Genomic DNA, 23,850 nt, shown 5'->3' on the forward strand with positions numbered 1-23,850 from the left:
TCATTGTAAGAAGAAGATGCTGGACTAGATGGGTCACAGGTTTGGCTCAGCAGGATCTTCTTATGTTCTAAAGAAGCTTTCAGAAACCTCGAGGAGCTAAGAATCTTCCATTCCTGGAGAATTACAGGGTTGAATCCAGAGGTAGCTTGCCATGCTTTGGTCTCGCAGAAATGGGATTCTGCTTATTAATTACGTGGACTTCTAGCTTTCATTGTGTAGCCCTCGCAAGGCAGCGCACAAATAAAACCAAAACATAGCATGGGGCTAACTTGTCTCATTGGTTTTAGGGGGATGGGCAGGGCAGTCTGAACCCCCTGATTCACTCTGCTAGAGGGGTTCAGGATGTGGCAAAGGTGTCCCTCCAACAAACCTGGATTCAGAGGAAGTTGAGGAGCAATCATGGCAGATCCACTGCTGCATTTGGAGGAATGCCTCAGCAGATGATCTTTCTATGCAGGCAAGAAGGAGGACCTTCAGATATCCTTGTCCCAGATTGTTTAAAAGTAAAAAGAAACCAGCACTTTTAGTTACATTGGAATTGGGGACCCAGTTAATAACTGGGCAGCTACATTCAGAAGTTTCCAAACATGGGCAAAGCCATGTATCAAGTATTAGACACTATGTAATTTTAGCAGAATGTCAAGAGCACAGGTAACTATTACAAGATCCTTTTTATTCAGGAAGGGTAATAGCTGAAACACCAACGGATGTTTAGTGAAAGGTGCTTTGTGCAATGGACACTTGAAAGGTCAGATCCAGTAGCAACCCCAAGCTGTCAACCGGATCCTTTAGGATTAGTGTAGCTCCATCCCAAAGAGTTTGAATGCCAGCTTCCCAAAATGTATTTATTTATGTACCGTCGTAGATCATTTGTATTTCACGCTTTGTCTCAAAGAGACACTCAGGGCAGCTGTAAATGTAACCATCTAAAACTTTGTTGGCTAAATTGAGCCCCAGTTTATCGGCACTCATCTAGCTCGTTACAAGTCCTGGCACTTGCTGAGAGTGTCCATTGCCTCACCTGGACTAGATGAAAAGGAGAATCTAGGTGCAGATCTCCACATGAGTACCAGCAGCAGTTTTGTGAAGATGTTTAATAGCACTGGAGGCAAGAGGCAACAAAAAAGCTGGATCATCCCAGATGGGTGATCTGGAAGGATACTATGTCAATAGTACTCTTAAGCCATGGAGAGGTCCATTAGAATCAACTGTGTTGAATTTCCCCCTGATTATCTCCCAGTGCAACTGTTCTAAAGCAACCAAAGCAGTTTCAGTCCCCAAACCAGAATGAAAGCCAGACTAAAATGGGTCAAGTTAACCTGTTTCACCCAGGGGTGCCTAAAGTTAGGCAGTCACTTCCCACTCATCCAGCTATATTCAAGATGACAAGTGAATGAGCTATGTTCAAGGAGAATGAACTATCCTAATGTCTGGAGGAAAAGGTAGGGAAAGTGGAATGGTATGGAAAGCAATTGACTGATTCCACAAGCAGCAAACAATACAACAGCATATCTGTGTCTTTCTCATGAATAGATACATTTGAAACCATTCCATCTAACTATTTCAGATGTGAGAGCTACTTCCAGGATCATACTGATGACTTACATTTCTATTATGGAAAGTAGGTTCAAGACATGGGCATGACCCCAAAGGAGTTCCTGCATCTGGAATTGGTAGTTGGAAAGGTTTCATAAATAGGCTTACAGTCATAAGAAAGACAGGGATATGCTGGTCTGCTTCCAGACTGCACATACAGTATCTAACAGCAGATAGCACTGGCTCTCTTATTTTTGGCTATTACCCTTTTCCATGAGCAGAAAACTTTTTTTAAAGTACATTCGTACCATTGAACCTATACATCCATCCATCCATTTGTCATAATGACCATTTCAATTTCTTACCATTTCTTTTTATATTTATTTATATCCCACCCTTCTTCCCAAAGGAGCCTGAAGTGGCAAACAAGAGATAAAATAAAAACATGCTAAAAACAATTCCAAGACAGATGCAGACTGTGAAAAATCTCCAGTTAAAAGAGTTGTTGGAAGAGGAAGATCTTCAGTAAATGCTGAAATGGCAACAGGGGTGGTTCCAAAGGGTATATAAAGTGTCACAATCTTTCGGGTAACCAGGTCCCAAGTGCAGTAGGGCTTAATACCCCCAAACCAGCACCTGGAACATAACCTAGTAGCTAACTGGCAGCCAGTGCAGTCCTTTAAACAGCCGGGCTAATGTGTTGGTGATATCCTGTCCCAGTCAAGCCACTGCATTTTGCACCAGCTGTAGCTTCTGGACCAGCCTCAAGGGCAGCCCCCTCCAACAGCATATTGCAGTAATCCAGCCTAGAGGTTACCAGCAAATGGACAACAGAGGTCAGGCTTTCCCAGTCCAGCAACAACTCTAAATGTCTTTTCAGCTGAAGGTGATAGAAGGCATTCTGGCCACTGAGGCCACCTGAACCTTTAGTGACAAACAGGGCAGCAAACAAAATACAGTGTTACCTCGGTTTAAGTACACAATTGGTTCCGGAAGTCTGTACTTAACCTGAAGCGTACTTAACCTGAAGCGAACTTTCCCATTGAAAGTAGTGGATTAATCCGTTCCAGACGGGTCAGCGGAGTACTTAAACTGAAAGTACTCAAACTGAAGCGTACTTAAACCGAGGTATGACTGTATATTCATGAATTTCACTTCAAAGTTTTGTTTGTTTCTTGGACTTTATTTTTTAGTCACCCTACAATTATCTTATTTTGTTTTAAGATTTTGGATCCTAAAGCTGGGAACCAAAGTAGGGACATGCAGGTATGAAATACACACTTGTTGTTTTTTACTGCAGTTGTTCTCAGATTGTGTCTTCAGCAGGAAGCACAGCTACCTCACAGATCAACTTGTTCTCCCCAGCTAATATTAACAGTTCATTTCCGTCCAGTTCTAACTTCCTTGTTTGCAGCCAGTAATTTAGAGCCAACACCTGTTCACATCTTTAGACCTGTGTCATAAAGAAACAAGTGCTTAAGATAAGAGCATATTGAACAATGCGTCAATGCAATATCACAAACCATTACAAGACTATCTCCAACCCCAACCCCCCATCCAAACAACCCAGTAAAACAAGTTTCGGTTCCTTCCCACCTTTTTCAGTGGGAAAAAATAGTCAAATGTCAAGGATTAGCATCAATAACTACATGCATGTTTACCTTTCTGCTTTTGCCAGCAGGGTACTATTTGCAAATTAAATTTCCTGGGTCTCGGTACAGGTAGCCACCAAGGCTTGGTTCCATGCTGAATATGTGCATCAGATGCTGAAGATGCAAAACCTCATAAAGGATTTGTTTTCAGTTTAAATAAAAAATCCATTTGGAAGGAAACAATTTAGCAGGAAGGCATGTGAGGATGTGAAAGAATGGCTGCTCCCACTGTGTTTATGGTTGGTTGGTTCATACATGCCTCACTTCTAGGCACCACACCTTATTCTCAGTAATATTTTGCATTCCCTGGAGCTTCTGCCCAGTGGAAAGTTCAGTTTGCATTCTAATTTGGCCCAAATGTTACTAATGAATTGCCTTGTCATCCTGACTTTTGTTCTGTACTCTACATCCAGATTTCTTGTTTGTCTGGTCCTTGTGATTGCAACTTAGTGTATAATTGTGCACAACATTTTGCAAACCAACAGCTCCCTGGGGAGGAAGACGTAGTGGCCGCAAGAGGGATGGGGATAAAGTGAGAGGATTGCCCTCACAGAAATAAATTCTTTCAGGTTTCACTGTCAGAGAGTAATCCTTTACTTTCATTACTCTGGACCAGAATTATGGTGCCACTATGTTGGCAGAAAGGCCAGCCAATCCAATGCTTAACCCTGGAAGGGAAATTCTCACAAGTAAGAAATTAAAAGGGGGGGAGGAGATGGCAAACACATCCCCAACAGCATCCCTGGGAATGCCACCACACAGCCCACCAATCACGGCCAGTGCTAGTAAAGACATCAACACAGGGAAGGAGCCAATGAACTAACAACAGGAATATGCTCAAGGCATATGTCTCACTACACAAGGCAACACCACTCATATCAACCCCAATGACACAGCCAGCAATGACCGGTCCAGATTTTTAATCCCTTTGTGCTTTATGACAACCACTGTTTGTGCTTTGTGCTCCAAAACGGAAGGAGGGAGAGGTCATACAACGTGACACCTGCACAACTACCTGCCTGCACAGAGCATACACAGCTCCCCCCCACACTTTGGTGTCTTTCTTCCTACATTTTCTTCCAAATATGAAGTAGTATAAATCCATATACTGTACTGTCTTGCAGAATACGCCTAACTAATCTGTACGGCTAAACACACATAACAAACGTGTGATGTCTTAAAGAGCAATACTACTAGCTAAAACTAAACATCCTAAATACACGGGTTTCTCTAAAGTGTAACGGGACAGTATCACGATTTGGAAAATTGTGAAGCTTGCTCTGGGTCGCTGAGAGCATTGTGTGAGTTCTCTAATTGTTCTGAGGTAAAATAGAAGACAGAAAAAGACAGGCGCTCTATGTGAAGCCACAAGTGTTTCTCCACTGTCAGCTGTCTTACCTATTGGACAGCATTGGGTTTCTGAAGGATAATGCACTTCACCCATAGGAAGGATGAAAGGTAGTCATGAGAACAGATACTTTTAAATACATACAAAATCAGCAATGCTTGCAATCTAAATATGTGCTCTGAATGGCTTTTCTGTAATTCTCTTTCCCAACCTCACCTCCTCCTCCCTGCCTATGTCAAGCTCTTCACATATTTAGGGCTCTGAGAAAAACTGAGTGGGAACATCACTACTTGCACACATGTAATCCCATGAGCAGAACCAACAGGATAAATGGCCACACCCCCTGGATTGACATAATTATTATCAGCATGGGAAACAGGACCACACGAAGAGATGGAGCTCACTGCCAAATCCAAGCTGCGTCTTGGACTCTTGCCACTGATGTATATAACTCTCTGTGACACGGCAGCAGCATCCAATAATCTGCACATAGTTTTATGTTTGTTTAGTGCTATGTGCCTATCCATATATTAATATACAGTGACTGCTAAACTGCCCCAATGGCCATGCTCACTCCAGCTGGGCCTGCCTCACCACTTTTGATGTTATGATCAAGAGCTGGGAAAGAGTACAGTGATACCTTGGTTTTCGAACAGAATGCATTCCAGGAGTCCGTTCGATTCCCGGAACCATTCAAAAACCAAAGTGCGGCTTCTGATTGGCTGCAGGAGTGTCCATGCTGGATGTTCGGCTTCTGGAAATCGTTCGAAAACCGGAACACTCACTTCTGGGTTTTGATCGTTCAGGAGCCGATTTGTTCGGAAGCCAAGCCAAGGTAGGAGTGTATAGGCAAAAGTAGTTCAAGAAAGGAGTGGGTTGTTGGAAGTGCAAATGTGGATTCTGGGGAACTTCAGATATTGAACCCGTGGTTTTCTGGAGCACAGAAGAAGTCTGTCTTCCCATATGCCTTCTTTGTTTATCAGAGTCAATAGTATGAGAAGGTGATAACAGACTTCCTGTAAGATTTCAACACAGACCTGTAGCAAAGTAGAAGTTCAAAACAGAGGCACAAACAGCAGCAGGCAAGTGACCCAAAATGGAGTCATTTTGTATCAAGAGGAGACAAAGTGCTTAGGACTTTCTAAACCAGGACGAACAGTGCCTTTTTGGTATCTGCTCTGGTGTCCATTCCAAGAAGCATACTCTGATGCATCCTGGGACTCTCCATTTCCCCTCATTTTCCATTTTCACACTGCTTTCCCCCTCCTCCTTTGGTGCCTGCCTCCTTCCTTTCCAATCCCACAATCCCATAGCAATGGTTGCCTGGAGCTATCCATGCTCTTCTGATCCTTCTTGAGATGCCTACATACACCCCAAGTAGCATTACGCGCACACACACACACACACACACACACCCCTCTTCCATCACCCAGCTGGCCAGAAGCTAAAGATTGTAAAAATGGTCCTGCAAAGAAGCATTTAAAAGAATGGGAACAGGAGAAACATTTACTAAGAAATGTCATGCTTACAAAATTTCTGAAGGATATTGAAACAATTAAAAGATTAGGCTAAAATAAGTTTACAATCAGGCAGATAAAAACATTAAACCATATAGAAAGTTTGCAAGAATAAAAAGGGTGGGTGGAAGCATGTCTGAAGCTTTAAAGAAAAGGCGCCAAATACACCTCTCTAGTGAGAGAGCTCTGTATTCTGGGTGGCAATATGAAAAAGGTCCCATCTTGCATCTTAGAGTCAATCAACCATGTTTCTGAAAGTGGCGGGAAGCATAGCAGAGCCTGTAATGTTGAATATGGGGTGGGGGTGGGTATCATAGAATGATGGCATTGGAAAGGGTCTGGGAGGTCCTGTAGATCAACTTCCTGTCCGATGCAGGAAATCCACCCCTACAGCATCCTTGATAGGTGCTTAGCCTGCCTCTGTTTAGCAACCTCTAATGAAGAACAGCCCACCAATTTCTCTCTGTGCCACAAACGACTTGTACTGTGAGGAAGTTATTTGGTTGTAATTTGAACCCTTTGGTCCATTGGAGCAACAGAAAACAAATTTGCTCCAACAGCAGTGGAATAGCACTTCAAAAATTTGGAGATGGCTATCATATTGTCTCTCCCGTCATTCAGATAGCCTGCTCCCAAACAGCTTGGGGCTTTGAAGTTAACTCCAAGGATTGAGCCTTGACATGACCTGGGAGCCAGTGCAGGTGGAACGAAATGAGTAATAGTATCAGTAAAGTGAGTGTCAGAGACCAGACAGGCCACTTCATTTTGCACGCACATGACCTCCCTTCCATCAGAGTAGTCGCCCTCTCAACGTTCTGATGGCTAATGTGACAGATCTCCAGAGATCTCCCAAGCGTTTGCTCCCAGGGAAGGTTGTCCCATCACAATATTAAACTTTCACTGAAGAAGATAAAGACCTGTTGACTGTTTTCATGAAATATTATTTGCAAGCAACCAGGCTTTGAGCCAAATTCTGAGAGGAGCCAAGCCCTGAACAGCTGTTTTCACCAAACAGTCTCGACTTTTCGGAGAGTTGCAGGTACCTGGCAAAATCCCTTGGAATTTCGCAGGGAATGTGACCTGTGCATTGTTCTTAACTTCATACACACAGGCTTGAGGACTTACAAGGTGACCAAAACCAAAATACTAGGTGGATTTCCTCAAATCAGCCCGATTTGCTTCTCTCACTCGTGTTTGCTTCACCGATGAGAAGAGTTTGGTTCTCTGTTTTAAGCTAATTGAGGGTGACCCTCACGTTCTTGTCATGCTGCCAGTGCAGCTGTCATAAAGCATGTTTCAGGACCCCTGGAAACACCCTATTTGTGCAGTAGTTTCTCCCTGTGCAGAGAGTTATTTCCTGCTTTTAATAATGATTTTGCTCTGCGGTGGAAGTGGGCGAAAGGCAAGGGAGGGAAGCTGGGTCTTAAATCAATACTGCTGGAGAAATCTGCTTCCACAAAGAGCACGTTTCCTCTTAGAATTGCAAATGAACATGAACAAACATCCCCTCCTCACACTCAATTCTTTAGTTTGTTATTTTGTTTGCGTGCCTATAAACCCGGAAGCTTGGATGGGGAGAGAAGAGTTAAAAAAGAAAAAGCCATATGGCAGTAGCAGGAGGTCTGGCCACCCCACCTTAGGCTCGTGACAACATGTCCTACATTTAACCTACAGTCAGGAACTAATTAACAACACAGATGGGAGTAAGCTAGCATATGTATTAAGAGGGGAAAAAATTAATACCCCAAAGGTTTTAATCAGCAGCCTTGCCTCTTTCTGGGTTAGAAGCCTAAGCATTGCCATAGGAAACTGCAAACATATATAGATGGGAAGGCAGTGCCTGGTAGTGGTTAGAGAGTGGGGCCCTCTTCCAGCAGCAGCACTGGGGTATTGCATGACTATAGGTAAGTCACAAAAAGCTGCCTACCTGTTTCAGTCTGATCAACGGGGAACGGAGATCAGCACTCTGGGTTTTGTAGTCTGAGTATTGGAGCAATGGGAATGTTTTTGTAAAAGCAAAGGTACCGTAGTTTTAAAAGATGTCCCTGCTGTATGAACGCAGGGGCAGAGAGAAATAGAAGCTTAATTAACTTCTTATTTTGTACTACACAAGTGACGCACCTTAATTTATAGATTGGTAGATGGAGCTCCATACCTCCCCACCTTGTTTCTGAGAGGTGGTTGCTCCAGTTTTAAAATCAGGGATTCCTTTCCCCTGAGGTGGGGAGAGGGCTCAGGCCCTGCTTGTGGTCCTTTCAGATCCCATCAGCCCGAGCAGGGGTGTCAACTCCTGGGAGCTGAGACCTTTCCCCCATTTGGGGGGGCAGGCCCCCCAATGTCCCCCAACAATTGGGGTGGAGGAGGCCAAACCTGAGCTGAGCGCAGTGCCACTTCAATGGCCAGCTCCTGCTGCTGCTGCGGAGGGGAAAGAGGGTTGAAGCAGCCTCCCCACCGGTGGTGGAGGAGACACTGGCCACTGAAGCCACGCTCTGCCCACCCTCCTCCTGCTTGCATGGACAGAATGACCATAATAGTGCAATGTTGGATTCCTCCCTTTGTGTGGCTTGCAGCAAGTAGATCAGGCATCCCCAAACTGCGGCCCTCCAGATGTTTTGGCCTACAACTCCCATGATCCCTAGCTAACAGGACCAGTGGTCAGGGAAGATGGGAATTGTAGTTCAAAACATCTGGAGGGCCAAAGTTTGTGGATGCCTGAAGTAGATAAACCCAAGCAACATTCTGTCCCCTTAAATCAGTGATGGCCAAACTTGGCCCTCCAGCTGTTTTGGGACTACAACTCCCATCATTCCATCACTGTGAGGCTATTAGTTTTGTGTGTTTTGACTTTGGTTCTTACATACATCCCTTATGCTGAACAAGATGATATCATAACAGTAAATTCCATAAACAAAGACATAATTTCACATACACGTGGAACCTTTGTCCAAACTGGACAATTAAAAAAAACTTTTTTTTATTTCCCCCCCTATAGGTGTATTTAAGATACAATGAGTTTTATGTATTTTCTTCTTAATGTTGGCAAGTTACATGCCCCCCATTGGCTGTGAGTTCTGTCACAAAGCTCAGGTTTTCCCAACTTATATCAGACAAGTTTCTGCCACGTGCCGTCTTTCTGGGATTTTCCCCCAACAAGGCATTCCTTTTGATGGAAAGAATGTCAGAAGACACCAAAACCAGGTCCTAAATCTCAAGACAAGCCTGAAACAAACCAGGTTTTTCCTTTTGCCAAATGGTTTAGAATGGAAAGTTGGAAATACATAAATTAGGAGTGAAAGGTTCAAACAATTTCTCCGGCGGGGGGCAGCGGGCTGAGTCCTTTCCTATCTGTGGAGAGAGAGAAACTCTTGCCTAAAGCCCCATTTAGCTTTGTATAAATAATTTATATAAATGCATATGTATGTATACACTTATATATCTGATAAACGTATAAATCACTTAATATTATTTTTTGGTAGTGGTGTATTTATATACATTTGGGGGGCATGAATTCCTTAGCAGGGCTCATTATATACGACTGGTGCATGATGTTCTTTTATTAATCACAGCGTTTTGATCACAGGCTACTATTTGTTACTAAAATAAGAGTGGTGCTGCGTGTGCACACACACACATAAATATTCATAATTGTGGAATAAATCTCTTCATTTCAAGGATGTTCCTGGGCCGGAGGTTTCTAGTGCTGATCTGTCAGAAAAGCACATGATTTGACTGTAATGGTAACGAATGATCAAAAAGTACTAGTTGGGGCAGGAAACCACCAAGGTCTGCCTGCCCAGCGTTTGTGTAACACAGATCCATTAGCGCTGCAAGCAGCCCTCGCTGCAAACATCTCCCTGCTGCCAGGGGCTCCAGCGTAAATGGCTGTGGTGAGGCTTTTCCTTGAACTCGGCTGTTGGCTAACTGGATCAGCATGGCAAGTCAATACACATTGTCCTTTTGGGTTGTGGTGGAATGTCCGGCTCTTCCTTCTGACTTTCTTCCAGAGGCCACCCACTATGGAACCAGAATGCAAGCTTGATCCCTTGCCCAAATAAGGAGAGCATCCTTTAATGGCTATGCTGAGCAAGGGACTGGACTGGGCATGTGCCAAGAGGGATCTTGGCATAGATCAGGGATAGCCAGGAAATGATTGGCAGCACGACTGACAAATAGAAGCCTTCAAACATGGAGAGAGAGAAAGAAAAAAGAACCTGTTGTTGAAGCGCTGTTAACTGGCATTTCCAGTTCTGCATGGCCTGCTGCAATCTTTTCCATTCCGAGGCCAGCTATGGCTAATAGCAAGGTGTTTGTTCCAACTCTTTGTCACCTTCACCAATGCCACCCACTGTCAGAATACCAGCAGAGGTAAGTATAGGGACATACATAGGAAGCTGCCTTATCAGACCATTGGTCCATCTAGCTCAGTATTGTCTACACTGGCAGGCAGGTGCTCTCCAGGGTTTCAGGCAGGGTTCTCTCCAAGCCTACTGGGGTGCATTTTCTAGTAGTGCCCTGCAGATATGCTGTTTGGGTTGGCAAGAAAGGAATTGCCTTGGGCTGCAAATCTGGTGTATACAGAGATGTCTCGACTCTGGTTTGCGCATCAGGCAGAACTCCCTGTTAATATGAAAGAGCTTGAAAACGAGTTGAATGTGCTCTAGCGGATAGGTGAGGCGCCTGTGGTCTCCAAGGTCTATGGCCTTCTGAACTCCAAACTCCAATCAGTCCTGGCCCGGAACGGTCCAGGATATTGGGAGCAGCAGCCTTGATTGGCACAGCTTTTCCATCCCTATTCTAGTGGTGTAATAGACTGGACTCTTCTCCTTTCTGCAGCCAAGCTCAGCAACATACTGCTACTATGGGAGGTGGAGATGAAAAGGATGTGGCAGTAGCAATACAGTCTGTGAGCCTTGAGGTAAGGAGTTACTGGAGGTTTCTGGGTTTGGTTTAGCATTGCGTGAGAACAAGGCCATGGTCTTTCTCTGTGACTGGAGGAGTTTGTGGCGGGATTTAATCCTCTGATCCAGCAAGCCTAGTTCTGCTAGAGCATCACTTTTAGTAAATGGGTGTAGAAAAGTGGGGCAGGGGGCTTGTTTTTATTTCCCCTCCAGCTGTACACTGCAAGCAAAGCCCAAAATCACTGTACTATGTGCTTTCCACATACACCCTCTACAGTCTGACTTGGCAACTGGATAGCAGATGTTCCACCCTAGAGGCTCAGATTTAGCTCAGAGGTTTTCAGTTGGTATTTCCTACTATCAATACTTGAATTAAGTGAAGAATCCTAGAGTCATCTAGTCCGGCCCCTTGCAATGCAGGAATCCTGCCTGCAGCCATCCCTGGGTGGACTTGAACCACCAACCTTCTGGTTAATAGCCAGAGTTCTAGTTAGGAGGACCACAATGGGCCCTTGAGCAGTAGTTTGGGGGCAGGGCACAACATGCTCCCAAACGTAAGAGCCAACTCCAGGGGGCTGTGGGTGCCAGGTACCCACAAAGTCGATGAAAAATACCAGCAGGCAGCAGCGGCGCTGTCTCCGAGAGAGAAGCAGTTCAGCTCCGCCCTCCTGGGATGTGGAGGCAAAGTCTTTTTGCCTCTGCATCCAAGCCCCTCTCATGGAAAAGGGGGCCTTGCTGGATGCGGATAGCAGGAGGAAAAAGAGTCGCCAACACCACCAGCTGCTGCAACGTGGACATGCGATGTCACACACACACACACGCCTGCACATAGTGCATGTGGCATCACACGTACTATGTGCAGGTATGTACATGTGACGTTGCATGTTCGTGTTGCAGCAGCGGGCACCCACAATCTTGAGGGTGAGATGGCGCCCCTGCTCCCATATCCTAAGTTAGGGCTATCATGAGAAGTAGCGGTTCCAGAAGCCCCCAGCTCCTGTCCTGCCGTTTGTACTTTGTTTTTTCTTAGGTTTCATCTGTCACAGTACAATGCTTCATGTGTGTTACTGGCTTCTGCCAATACTTTTGTCTGTACATTGTGCTCCTGTTTGTGGTAGGCATGTTATTAATCTCCAAACAAAACCATAATGCAAAACTGGCATCAATCATAAATCATGGCTGCTGTCCAGTTGGGTAACAAGTGTTACAATCTACTCAAACAAAATTCAGAGGATGTGGCTTGTGATTTGCATTTTGTTCCTTAATATGCATATAAACTTCGTCTGCTTCAGTATGCTGGTCTAGTAGCTTGCTCTAGAATGGGCTATCAAAAAGAGGTAGCTAGTAAAATTACTAGATGTAGGCTTTTCAAACAGCGCTGAGATTAGGGTACCTGCTCAAAACTGGACATTATTCCCAAATATAATGCCTTCTACATAAAATGTTCCATTGATGCTGGAATATTCCCACTACACAACCATGATTTACAATTTGTTGACATCTTTATTGTTTAGTAAGGCTTTTCCTATAATTATTGCAACATAATTAGCACTGGATAACATTGGATTGAAAATACTCAGAAGCAGCTTTGACAGCAAACCCATATGAATTACAATTCCATTTTTATGTGTCTAAAGGTAAAGGTAAAGGTAAAAGACACAACCCTGACCATCAGGTCCAGTTGTGTCCGACTCTGGGGTTGTGGCGCTCATCTCGTTCTATAGGCCAAGGGAGCCAGCGTTTGTCCGCAGACAGCTTCCGGGTCATGTGGCCAGCATGACAAAGCCGCTTCTGGCGAACCAGAGCAGCGCACGGAAACGCTGTTTACCTTCCTGCCGGAGCGGTCCCTATTTATCTACTTGCACTTTGATGTGCTTTCGAACTGCTAGGTGGGTAGGAGCTGGGACCGAGCAACGGGAGCTCACCCCGTTGCAGGGATTCGAACCACCGACCTTCTGATCAGCAAGCCCTAGGCTCTGTGGTTTAACCCACAGCGCCACCTGGGTCCCTTTTATGTGTCTAGCTTTCCCCAAATGATTTCTCTTGGGCTCAGCTGCAAAGGAAACTTTTCTGTAGAATGAAAAGGCCTCATTTGCATCAAAGGTATGAATTACAATACGATTATGATAAAGTGAGTGATACATGCATTTTTTAAATGCACAATTATTTTTCATTGTTAAGATTTACTAATTAGTGTTTCCATCACCCTGAAGATATAAAACCCTTCAAGGTCTGCTAGGACTCTGTTAAGCTTTCAAACAAGATGAGTTAATCCATATATTTTTTTAACTAACAACAATATACCAAGCTGGGATGTGCACAGAGGTCTCCCATCATCATATAAGGTAAGGAGGTAAAATCTGTGGCTATGATTCCCATCATCCCTGACCATAGGCCATGCTAGGTGGGTCTAATGGAAGTTGGCCAACAATATCTGGAATGTTTGCACAGGTTTCCCATCCCTGATTAAGATACCTCAACCGACACATCGGATATGTTCCCCATATTGGAATGGGGAAAATCCATCACAGTAATGAACTGTACCTTTCTCGGAGCTATTGCTTGAAGTGTCCCAAATAGCAATGGTTGGAGGAACCATGTCTCTGAGAACATCTGCCACGGTGTGTTTTGAATCGGGTTGCAATGTGGGTCACCCCGGACATATCTACACACAGAGAGATCAAGGACATTTTGGTCAAGTGCAGTTAGCAAAAAGCTGAAGAAGGCCATGGCCCAAGACACATAATTGTCAAAAAGCAGCACTGGCATGGTCTAATTTTTCCCTTGTACTTTACTGGTTAAAGAGGCTTTTCTGTGCCAGCTAGCCTAGGGTTCATGATTTTCATAATTGGGTGTTGTTTTTGATGATGATGCCAGTGCTGAAGTGGGGGTAAATGAAGTTTATTAAGTCCCTGAGATTCCTCACTCCCAGCCAGCCAGTTATTTTTAGTGTTCGGCCAAGTTTGAGAGCAACAGATCTAAAAACTGGCCATTGTGGTCTCTAGAGCAAATGTGTGAGTGTCTTCCATAACCTGTATTTTGGAAAGAAGAATGTGAGTCCATAAATTATAGGGATTGGGATGAGGGAAGGCAGGGGTGGGTGGGTAATAGAATAAAAAAATGGTAGAAAACATTTTACTTTCTGGCAGATGGCCAAAGGGTGAACATCCCATGGATGGCCAGTCAGCAAAATATTTTGTAAGTACTTGCAGAGTAGTGGTTTAGCCTACCTTTCTATGTTTCTATTATTCTCTATATTCCAAGAACATGGAAGTAGGTGGTGGGGTTCTTCTGGGGATTTGGGAGGATGCTTGGAGGTGATGGGATGGATTGTCTTTCTATCCCATGCATCAGAAAGCTGGAAGGAAAGGCATGCTCTATCCTGTGAACTCTATTGACAAGCACACTCATGGTCAAATAGTTTGATGTTTCTTATTTGATGGTTTCTTATCTGAGCAAAACTGTAAACCGCCAAGTGGGCAACCTAGACCATTGCTTCTTCGACTAGCAGTTTAGGAGCGCTCAGTTGATTAGCATGTGTTTTTGTGTGTGGTTCTTTGTTTTCTTGTTTTCATTAATTAAAAAAATAATTATATAGCTGGATGAATAAACATCCCGAAGGATAACGTGTGTGCTGAACTGCCAGCGGCCTTTGCATTTGACTGCTAACTCTGCTTGCTCTCAGTACGTTTAGTCTTCGCAAATCATGTCCTGACATGCAGCGCATTTTGGTATCTGTTCCCACACCTATAAAAAGATACATAAAGCAGGAATCTTTTGTAGGCGCCTTTAAATAACACCGAGCACACTGAAGTACTGCATGCATGATATCAGTAATTCCCTGGTTTTATGGAATCCTGTACGCATTTACTTGGGAAGTTGAGCATCCCACTGAATTCAGTGGTGTTTACTTATGATTAACCTGCCAGTTTTCCAACCTGATTCAGTGCATTTTTATTCAGAAATAATGCACACTGAGTTGGATGGGACTTATTCACCCAGGAAGGGGTTCGTAGTATTGCCACCTTCCTGTGATCTTTTTCTATGTTATAAATTGTAGAATTGTCATGTGTGGTCCTAGAGATGCCTTCTCAAAAGTAAGTTGTATTGAGTCCAATGAGTTTTACTCAGTATCTGATGGTGTGGTGGGACACCCACGCTCACCTGAACTTTGGTAGATCACATCACTGTTGCTTACCAGGAGGGGAGGGGAGAGGGCTGGGGAGGTTGTAGTGGTGCAAATGCACCAGCAGGAGAACCTGATTTACACCATGCCAGCTTCATTGCCACCTTGCTCCTCCCCCTCTATCTCCCAGTAAGCAATTTGACCAACAGGAGGTCAGGTGAGTGGTGCTGCCTCCTCGCCCCATCCACTATACTCCCAGGAAAGTGAGAGATAAACCATCTTGAGGATAAACCATATTGAATCCAATGGGGATTAGTTCTGAGAAGACATGCATAGGGTTTCACTGTAAATGTCACCGTTTATTGATTTGTAAGCAAGTTTCAGTGCCGGACTTCTCCTGAAAGATGCAATCCTTTGCTACTAACTTCAGTGTAATTCAGATGTAAAGGTAATTCAGATGTGGAAAGGTTAACTTTGGATGGTATTTTTCTTGTTTCCTCAAACATACATCATAGCAACTCAGTTTTTAGTACAATTGCAAAGTGATCTCAATCTGTCCAATTCAGAGTGTAGGCGTTTGGTATATATCCTCTATTGTTTCAGTTGTTACCGTGTTATGTGCATGTGGTGTGCATGGATTTGCATCCCACCTTGATGCATTTGCTAGAGAATGATGGGTAAGAAATAAAATGAACTGTGTATGCGCATATATTTTAATGTGTATAATATACAGTGGATACTTGTCCAAGAGAGCTGGGTATGTCAAGGCTGTATTGGAGGCCACAATTTCTGATGTGAAAGGCCTGCCTACCTAAGCCCCTGGCTTGTGGGCTTTGTTGAGTAGTTATTGATAGGGCAGAGGCACTCTGGCCATGCTCAGAGGCATTCTTATTAGCACTGTATGTTCCAGGGTGAATAGTCAGTAGAATCTGTGGCCAAGCTCTGTCTCAAATGTTGCAATTTTACTGTATCTGAAAATGCTGACTGGGCAGCAAAAGGTCTTGATGAGTTCTTGGGAAGTGCTGCTTTTGCAAGTAGCAACTACATGTCAAGGCAAGGGGAGTGATGGGCTTTTGCAAGCCTGCATCAGGCCAATTCCGGGCTTCTGACCATATTTTGTAGCCTTGAAGGTTCCTTTCCAACCCCTTCCATCCAGGTCTTCTTACATTGCTACAGCAGGGCCAGACCAATACATTTTGGCACCTGAGGTGAACCACAAAATTGTGCCTCTGGGGAGGAAAGAATGAGTGAACAAGGAACAAGGGGGCAATGAACATTAGGATCTGCTGCCCCTGTGGATCCTGCCGTCTGAGGCAGTGACCACACCTTGGCTCATGGGTGAGCTGGTCTTGCAAGGCAGAAACTGGCTTATTTCCACACATACACCCCAAGCAGGCTGCCACAAATTACTGTGTTTGACTGTGTCAGGAACTATGTAGGTTGAAACAGAATGTTATGGGTGGGTGTGGGGGACTCCCTGGTTCTGAATGGGGTAACTGTGCCCCTGAAGGACCAGGTGCGCAGCCTGGGAGTCATTTTGGACTCACAGCTGTCCATGGAGGCACAGGTCAATTCTGTGTCCAAAGCAGCTGTCTTATCAGCTCCATCTGGTATGCAGGCTGAGACCCTACCTGCCTGCGGACTGTCTTGCCAGAGTGGTGCATGTTCTGGTTGTCTCCCGCTTGGACTACTGCAATGTGCTCTATGTGGAGCTACCTTTGAAGGTGACTAGCCTGGTGACTGGGAGTGGCCGCCAAGACCACATAACACCGGTCCTGAAATATCTTCATTGGCTCCCAGTACGTTTCCAAGCACAATTCAAAGTGTTGGTGCTGACCTTTAAAGCCCTAAACGGCCTCGGTGCAGTATACCTGAAGGAGCGTCTCCACCCCCATCATTCTGCCCGGACACTGAGGTCCAGTACCAAGGGCCTTCTGGCAGTTCTCTCGTTGCAAGAAGCCAAGTTGCAGGGAACCAGGTAGAGGGCCTTTTTGGTAGTGGCACCTGCCCTGTGGAACGCCCTCCCATCAGATGTCAAAGAGAACAACAACTACCAGACTTTTAGAAGACATCTGAAGGCAGCCCTGTTTAGGGAAGCTTTTAATATTTAATAGATTATTTTAATATTCTGTTGGAAGCCGCCCAGAGTGGCTGGGGAAACCCAGCCAGATGGGCGGGATATAAATAAATTATGATGATGATGATGATGTTTGACAACCTCTGCTTCTTGTGGGAAAGAGGAGGAGCTTTTCATTTGCTTGCTTTCTAGGTCAGGGGTAAAGGGTATTTATGTGGCTCCACATGTCTAGATAAAAGGCTACCTCCCAATTCTGTAGCTGTATATCCATCAGAGGGTGTACTTGGACTTGTAAGCTCTGGGGAGGGTCCCCTAACAGATCTCAACACCCTTAACAAATGTGAAAAAAGGTTCTTAAAGAGTAGATTATTGTGGTCATCTGTAAACAGATAATTGTATAGGTTTGCATTCCCACCTCATGTGAAAATATGCTCACAGATCCAACTTAAGAAGCAATGAATATACTTTCTGGAAGGAGAGTAATGTTTTCCCAGGAAGAAAATTGTCCAGTTTTGCGAGGTGGGAGGGGGATATTTGCAACAGGAGCACATCCTTAAAGAAAGATGTGAATTGTGCACAGCAAGAAAGAAACAAAAGCTCATTTACTGAGCAAAGAAAGTTTGTGACTCAAAATGTGACCCTGCTCTCTAAGCAGCCTAAGAGATGTCTCTTTATACATGAGCTGATTTTTCAGAACCCCTTTTCCTATTATGACCTCACACCACAAGACTGGCTCACTTGATGTGATTTGCTTCTGAGTTTCCACAATGAGCTCACTGCTGAGTCTTGCGTGTAGAAAAAGATTTGCTCTCTGTGCGTTCTTTCTCACAAAAAACATCTAGAGAAGAACATCTATGAGTAGCTATGGTGTGGGTGACGTGTGGCATAAACTTTCGTAGGCAATAGACTGATCTACTGCATTCAATGCCCAATGTAAACTCATACACATGGAGGGATGTTGAAGTTGACGGTAAAATGTATCTGAAGTGTTTTAGGCAAGGTGTGGACTGAGACAATGGAAGACAAACTGTAGGCAAGATGAGAGAAACATCATGTCTGCATGGCCTTAAATGCAGCAGTGTCCACTTCTGAGGGAAAAGAACCATCCCATGCGTGAGAGTGTTGAACTGTCCCCTTCTGCCCCATAGCTGTGGAGCTCCTTTCTCCAGATGCCTCCCAAAAGCCATGCATGAAGCAATTCAGAAATGCTTCAAAACAACTTTTTCTTTGGGTTAGCTAGCTGTGCCCAGGGCTTATCAGGGAGGTAGACTTTTTTTAAAAGAGAGAGAGAGAAGATTTCATGTATTATAAGTTACCCAAATAGGAACGTCAAATAGGAGCACCAAGGTAACTTAGAATTGAGTATGATAATAAAAGGTAAAGGTACCCCTAACCGTTAGTTCCAGTCTTGGACGACTCTGGGGTTGTGCACTCATCTCGCTCTATAGGCCAAGGGAGCCAGCGTTTGTCGGCAGGCAGCTTCTGAGTCATATGGCCAGCATAACTAAGCCGCTTCTGGCGAACCAGAGCAGCACACGGAAACGCTGTTTACCTTCCTGCCAGAGCGATACTTATTTATCTACTTGTACTTTGATGTGCTTTCAAGCTGCTAGGTGGGCAGGAGCAGGGACTGAGCAACGGGAGTTCACCCCGTCGTGGGGATTTGAACCGCCGACCTTCTGATCGGCAAGCCCTAGGCTCTGTGATTTAGACCACAGTGCCACCCACGTCCCTGGTGAGTATGATAATACTCAAGGCTAATAATTGAAATAAAGGTAAAGGTAAAGGGACCCCTGACCATTAGGTCCAGTCATGACCGAGTGTGGGGTTGCGGCGCTCATCTCGCATTATTGGCTGAGGGAGCCGACGTACAGCTTCCAGGTCATGTGGCCAGCTTCTGGCAAACTAGAATGTCATTTATCTTCCCGCTTGGAGCGGTACCTATTTATCTACTTGCACTTTGATGTGCTTTCGAACTGCTAGGTTGGCAGGAGCTGGGACTGAGCAACGGGAGCTCACCCCATCACAGGGATTCGAACCGCCGACCTTCTGATCGGCAAGCCTAGGCTCTGTGGTTTAACCCACAGCACCACCTGCGTCCCAATAATTGAAATAAATCAATCAAAATTATTATGAGAGACACTCAGATCTTTTAATCCCTGCTCTGTATCATTGCCTCTGAACTGCCCTTTGAAGTTACCTTTTGCTATAAATGTTTGCCTGCTGTCATTATTTAGAAGTGTATGGCATCAGGCCACACCACGAACCTGGCTCCAGAACCAGTTCAGCAGTCTCCCAATGTGAATTCCCTGGTATGTGCATTCAGTCAACAAAGGGCAAAATGGAAACCCAGGTGGTAGGTGGGTGGCGAAGATAGCTCTGAGAGAAAATGAACTTTTAGCACCCTACTTTTGCTCGGTTGCCACCTTGCCACATGTTTTTTGAATTTACATGCCAAAAGCTGGCTTTGGTCGCCTCCATAACCAGATCAATTTGTACAAATCTAAAAAGGCCTTTTTGAAGTCAGATGGCAGATATATAGGATTTTTCGGAATAAATGCAGCAAACAATTCAGTGAGGGATGACCTGCTGAGTAAACTATTAATATTTATACATACACGCCACAATGATATATATGAATAGGAAGAATGACTAGTATCCAAAGGATGTGTTGAGCTTAGATTATTGTCAACAGAATTCCTAACAGCATAACATTTCCTCATACGAACATCGGGGCCTAAAAGTTGGGCAATTCCTGTCTTAGTGCGTAAAGTGTCTTTGTTGTGCTTTTCCTCTGACAAGTGTTAGGATTCCTTGTTTCCCACAGAATAAGGATGTGAAGTAAGTCTTTATACATAGCCCTGTGTTGGCAAACAAAAAGAGTGTTTACAGTCCTTACTGCCAAGTATGAGGTACTTCAGTGTGAACTTCAAAAGCACTGAAATGAGTATTAACTGATTCTTAAGAAATGTGAATAATGCTACTGCTTGCTAGAAAGAAGCAATCGGTCAGCCACAAAGTTGTGAAAGGAGGCAGAAGAGTGGAACAAGTTAAGAAAGGAAGGTAACCCATTAGGCTCCTCCACATGGTTTGGGTGTTGATCATTCATCCTGAAGTTAGAGTAGGTCTGGAGCTTTATTGAGCATTCACTCTGATTTGTTTATACAGCAATGAGCATCCAATCGGATGTGTGCAGTGCTTATGCACTTTGCGTTTTATTACATTTTGCCCATTGCTTTCCCAACTGCAAAGCGTCTGTGTTGTTGTTTTAAGTGGATTTGTTGTGCTAGCTAGGCGGACATTTAATTGTGTAAACCTAATTTTCCAGTATGTGCTTGAAACCCTCCCTCAAAATCCTGATCCTAACTTTGGTAAAATCAGAAAACTGGGATGTTGTGTCTTTTCGTAGGGAGACTTGCAAAGTTCGTCAACCTGTCACAAAAGTAAAGATTATCCAGGAAAAGATATTTCCTACTCTAGGTTGGGATAAAAGTCTTCTAAGACCAAAGCAAAGGCAGATTGTTCGAAGCTGTATAAGGGAACCAGCTGTAATTCCATTGTGGTGGGTTTCTCCTTGATAAGTTTCTTTATTCCTTTGTGACTTAGGCTCATGTTAACAACACAGCTACAGCATTGTGGGAACTACCATACTTCTCTGTGGGATGATCAGGGTAAATAAAAAAACCCACTTATTTTTATTTACCCTGATCATCCCACAGAGAAGTAAATAATTGGGACACAGGTGGCGCCTAGGGCTTCCTGATCAGAAGGTCAGTGGTTCGAATCCCCGCAATGGGGTGAGCTCTCATTGCTCGGTCCCAGCTCCTGCCAACCTAGCAGTTCGAAAGCACCTCAAAGTGCAAGTAGATAAATAGGTACCGCTACAGCAGGAAGATAAACAGCGTTTCCATGCGCTGCTCTGGTTCGCCAGAAGCGGCATTGTCATGCTGGCCACATGACCTGGAAGCTGACATCAGCTCCCTCGGCCAATAATGCGAGATGAGCGCCGCAACCCCAGAGTCGGTCACAACTGGACCTAATGGTCAGGGGTCCCTTTACCTTTATTTAAAAAATAATTAGACTGTAACTTTTGTTCACATTTCAGCTATAAGTTTTTTTCTTTTTAAAAATAACCTGGTTTAAAATGAAAGCAAAAATAGAACTTCTTAAAACTAAATTTATGACCTTACAAATTCATGAAAGACTGCTTTTAAAAAGGAAAGAAATAAAGAAAGAAAAGTGAGGATAACATTTTCATCCTTCATTAATAAGTACAGTAGTTCATACATTTATATTCTGGGTTGATAGTGGGGTTCAGGAACTTGAAAGACTACACGTGTCCTCCAGTAATCCATCTGAGTGCCTGTGATGGGGGCCCATTTTTAAATTAAAACCATATCTACTATATCCATCTCATATCATAGATGCAATTAGCTGAGGGAATCAGCAGAACTGGATAGGGTTTATGCCTCATTCTGCCCTCAGGCTTCCTTGATCTACAATGGCTCTTGCAATCCCCACATACCACAATCCTCATAATTCAGTGCATTAACTTGTTTAGGAGTTTTACCCAATGAAGGAAACTTTTTTCCCCGTAGTGACATGGCATTTACTCATAAAGTGATGGTGTCACTCTATGAATTCTTTTGCCTATTGCATCTAGCATTCAAATACGTTTCCTCAAGAGTGGGGAAACGTCAGGCTTGTAGGATCTTTTCATTTCGTTTTGGTTTTTTTGTGTGCTAAGGTCCCACAGCACCCGCCGTCCCAATCCACACAATAGACATGACACAATGTATTGGGATCAAATAAGGCCACAATTTTATTCCTTACAAATGTCAGAAGTCTGGCCTAATCATTGGGTTCTGCCAAGGATTTCCAGGTCCACCTGCTGGAACTAAAACCTGGGTCAACCCAACAGCAGATGGAGGAGACGGGGACCTATGACTTACATCAAACAGGAGGGCCACCTCTGTCCTGAGGAGTGCTGTGCCCCCCCTGAGCATTTGGACAGACAAAACTCCTCCTGGATCCCTTTAATGGGGTACCCATTACTCAGAGGGGCAGGCAGAGGCTACTGCTTCCCCTCCAGCCCAAGACTAAGGCTTACCGAATGCCTAAACTGCCAAAGTTGTGATGATTGCTATGAGGTAGGCAAACACCATGAGTCGTGGGGCAATTTGCCTGATGGAAAAATTCCTGTCCAGCCTCGAATACAGCAGCCAACAGCATCCATAGCAAGGTCCAGCATGAAAATAAAGCAAAATATACAAAGAGAGAGGGAGGGAGATCTGTTTTCCCCAACAGTATTACAAGGCATAATTTAGAAAAGGGCCCCTGTGAGGATCAATTTTGCTTTCCTTGTCCCCCCACCCTATGAAAAGAAACATGAAGGGCACATTTAAATTCATTGATCCCTCCCCCTTTTAAAAAAAATCAATAATTGAACTCTTTGGTTTACGATGAGATTTGACCGTTTCTGCTAAAATGGTAATTAAAGACACACTCCTAAACTTGCACACTACCGGTATGTAAGCAGCAAAGCTTTGTACATGATTGTTTCTTTTGCTTGTTTGCAAGCTAGGCACCATGTACTTACACTTTTCCTTGGTTTTTTACCCTTCAAAACTGGTCTGGGGAGGAGATGTGTCCAGTCAGGAATTATAGGAGTGCATCTTTCCCAGACACTCGCTCCAGATAAACTTCCCCACAGCACAGTGTTTTACCTAAAATGCCATATACTAAAGAGAATGTCCAGGCATAAATTGATCAAGCGCCTTCTAAAAATTACCATAGTATATTCTGCAAGGGAGCACTTGCTCGAAAACAAGAGCAGACTGGGAAAGTGATGAAGAGGGACAGCTTGACAGAGAGTACCAGCCTTGTTGCCTTGGTAATGGGCTGTCACATTCCCTTTCCTTCTCCCCCAAGTTATACAGACCAAGGGCAGTGCAGGGGCTTCACTGGCCCTCAGTTAGAGCACGAAGGAGGGGTCTTGACCTCTGCTTCACTGGATTTCATTGCCTGCTAGTTTAGTACAGAGAGATGAGCAGCATCTCCTTGCAAGCAAGCACCTCCATGTGCCACAAAATAGCGAACGGCAAGGATGTAATTGGGCTGGATTTTAAAAATGTCCCTGAACACCCTCCCCCCATTTTGGCTTAACTTTGATTGGGATAGCTGAAGACTTCCCTTGTTAGTATTCCCTTAATACACCTTTACCTTCACTTAGGAATGCCACTTCAGCTGCTTGAAAATATGTGTTGCCTGGCATCTGTGAGTTCCACAGATCAATTTTTTTGAAAACAAGCAAACAAAAACAAGCAAGCCATAGCTCATTGCAGGAAAGTCTAGTGTGTGTTGGGGCTTGTGTGCATGCTCTCCATGCCGACAGGTGGTTATTTGCTCCCCAATTTCTGAAATGTAGTTTTGGGGGCCTTTGATCCAGTGAGACAATCCTTCCTCCCCTTTTTTCTTTTTAAAGGTAATTACTGTTCACATAGTTCCAACCTCCGTGCTGAGATCTTTCTGCAAAAGACAATAACTTTCTGAAATCTTTCCCGTTACTACTGCATGCATACTGCAGATGCTTAGTAACCTTTCCAAGCATGCTGTTACACTTGTCATGCAAATAGAGGATAATTAATTATCATGCCTGGAGTGTGACATTTACTGTGCAAGGGTTCTTGAGACTTC

General features: G+C 44.3%; 1 protein-coding gene across 5 annotated transcripts in view; it reads left to right on the forward strand.

Moving 5' to 3' along the window:
• Positions 1-23,850, forward strand: part of BDNF (brain derived neurotrophic factor) — a 79,791-nt gene that overhangs the window by 50,315 nt on the left and 5,626 nt on the right. Inside the window, exon 1 of one of the 5 annotated variants that reach the window (XM_088667963.1) lies at positions 10,772-10,968. The exons of the other annotated variants lie outside the window; for them this stretch is intronic. Within the exon in view, the coding sequence (XP_088524089.1) occupies positions 10,912-10,968 (57 nt within the window). The 5' untranslated portion in view covers positions 10,772-10,911. Of the gene's footprint in view, positions 1-10,771; positions 10,969-23,850 lie in introns of those variants that run through there. 5 annotated transcript variants of the gene reach the window in all.

This window comes from Zootoca vivipara, chromosome 1, assembly GCF_965207765.1.
Source record: "Zootoca vivipara chromosome 1, rZooViv2.hap1.1, whole genome shotgun sequence".
Taxonomy (NCBI): Eukaryota; Metazoa; Chordata; class Lepidosauria; order Squamata; family Lacertidae; genus Zootoca; species Zootoca vivipara.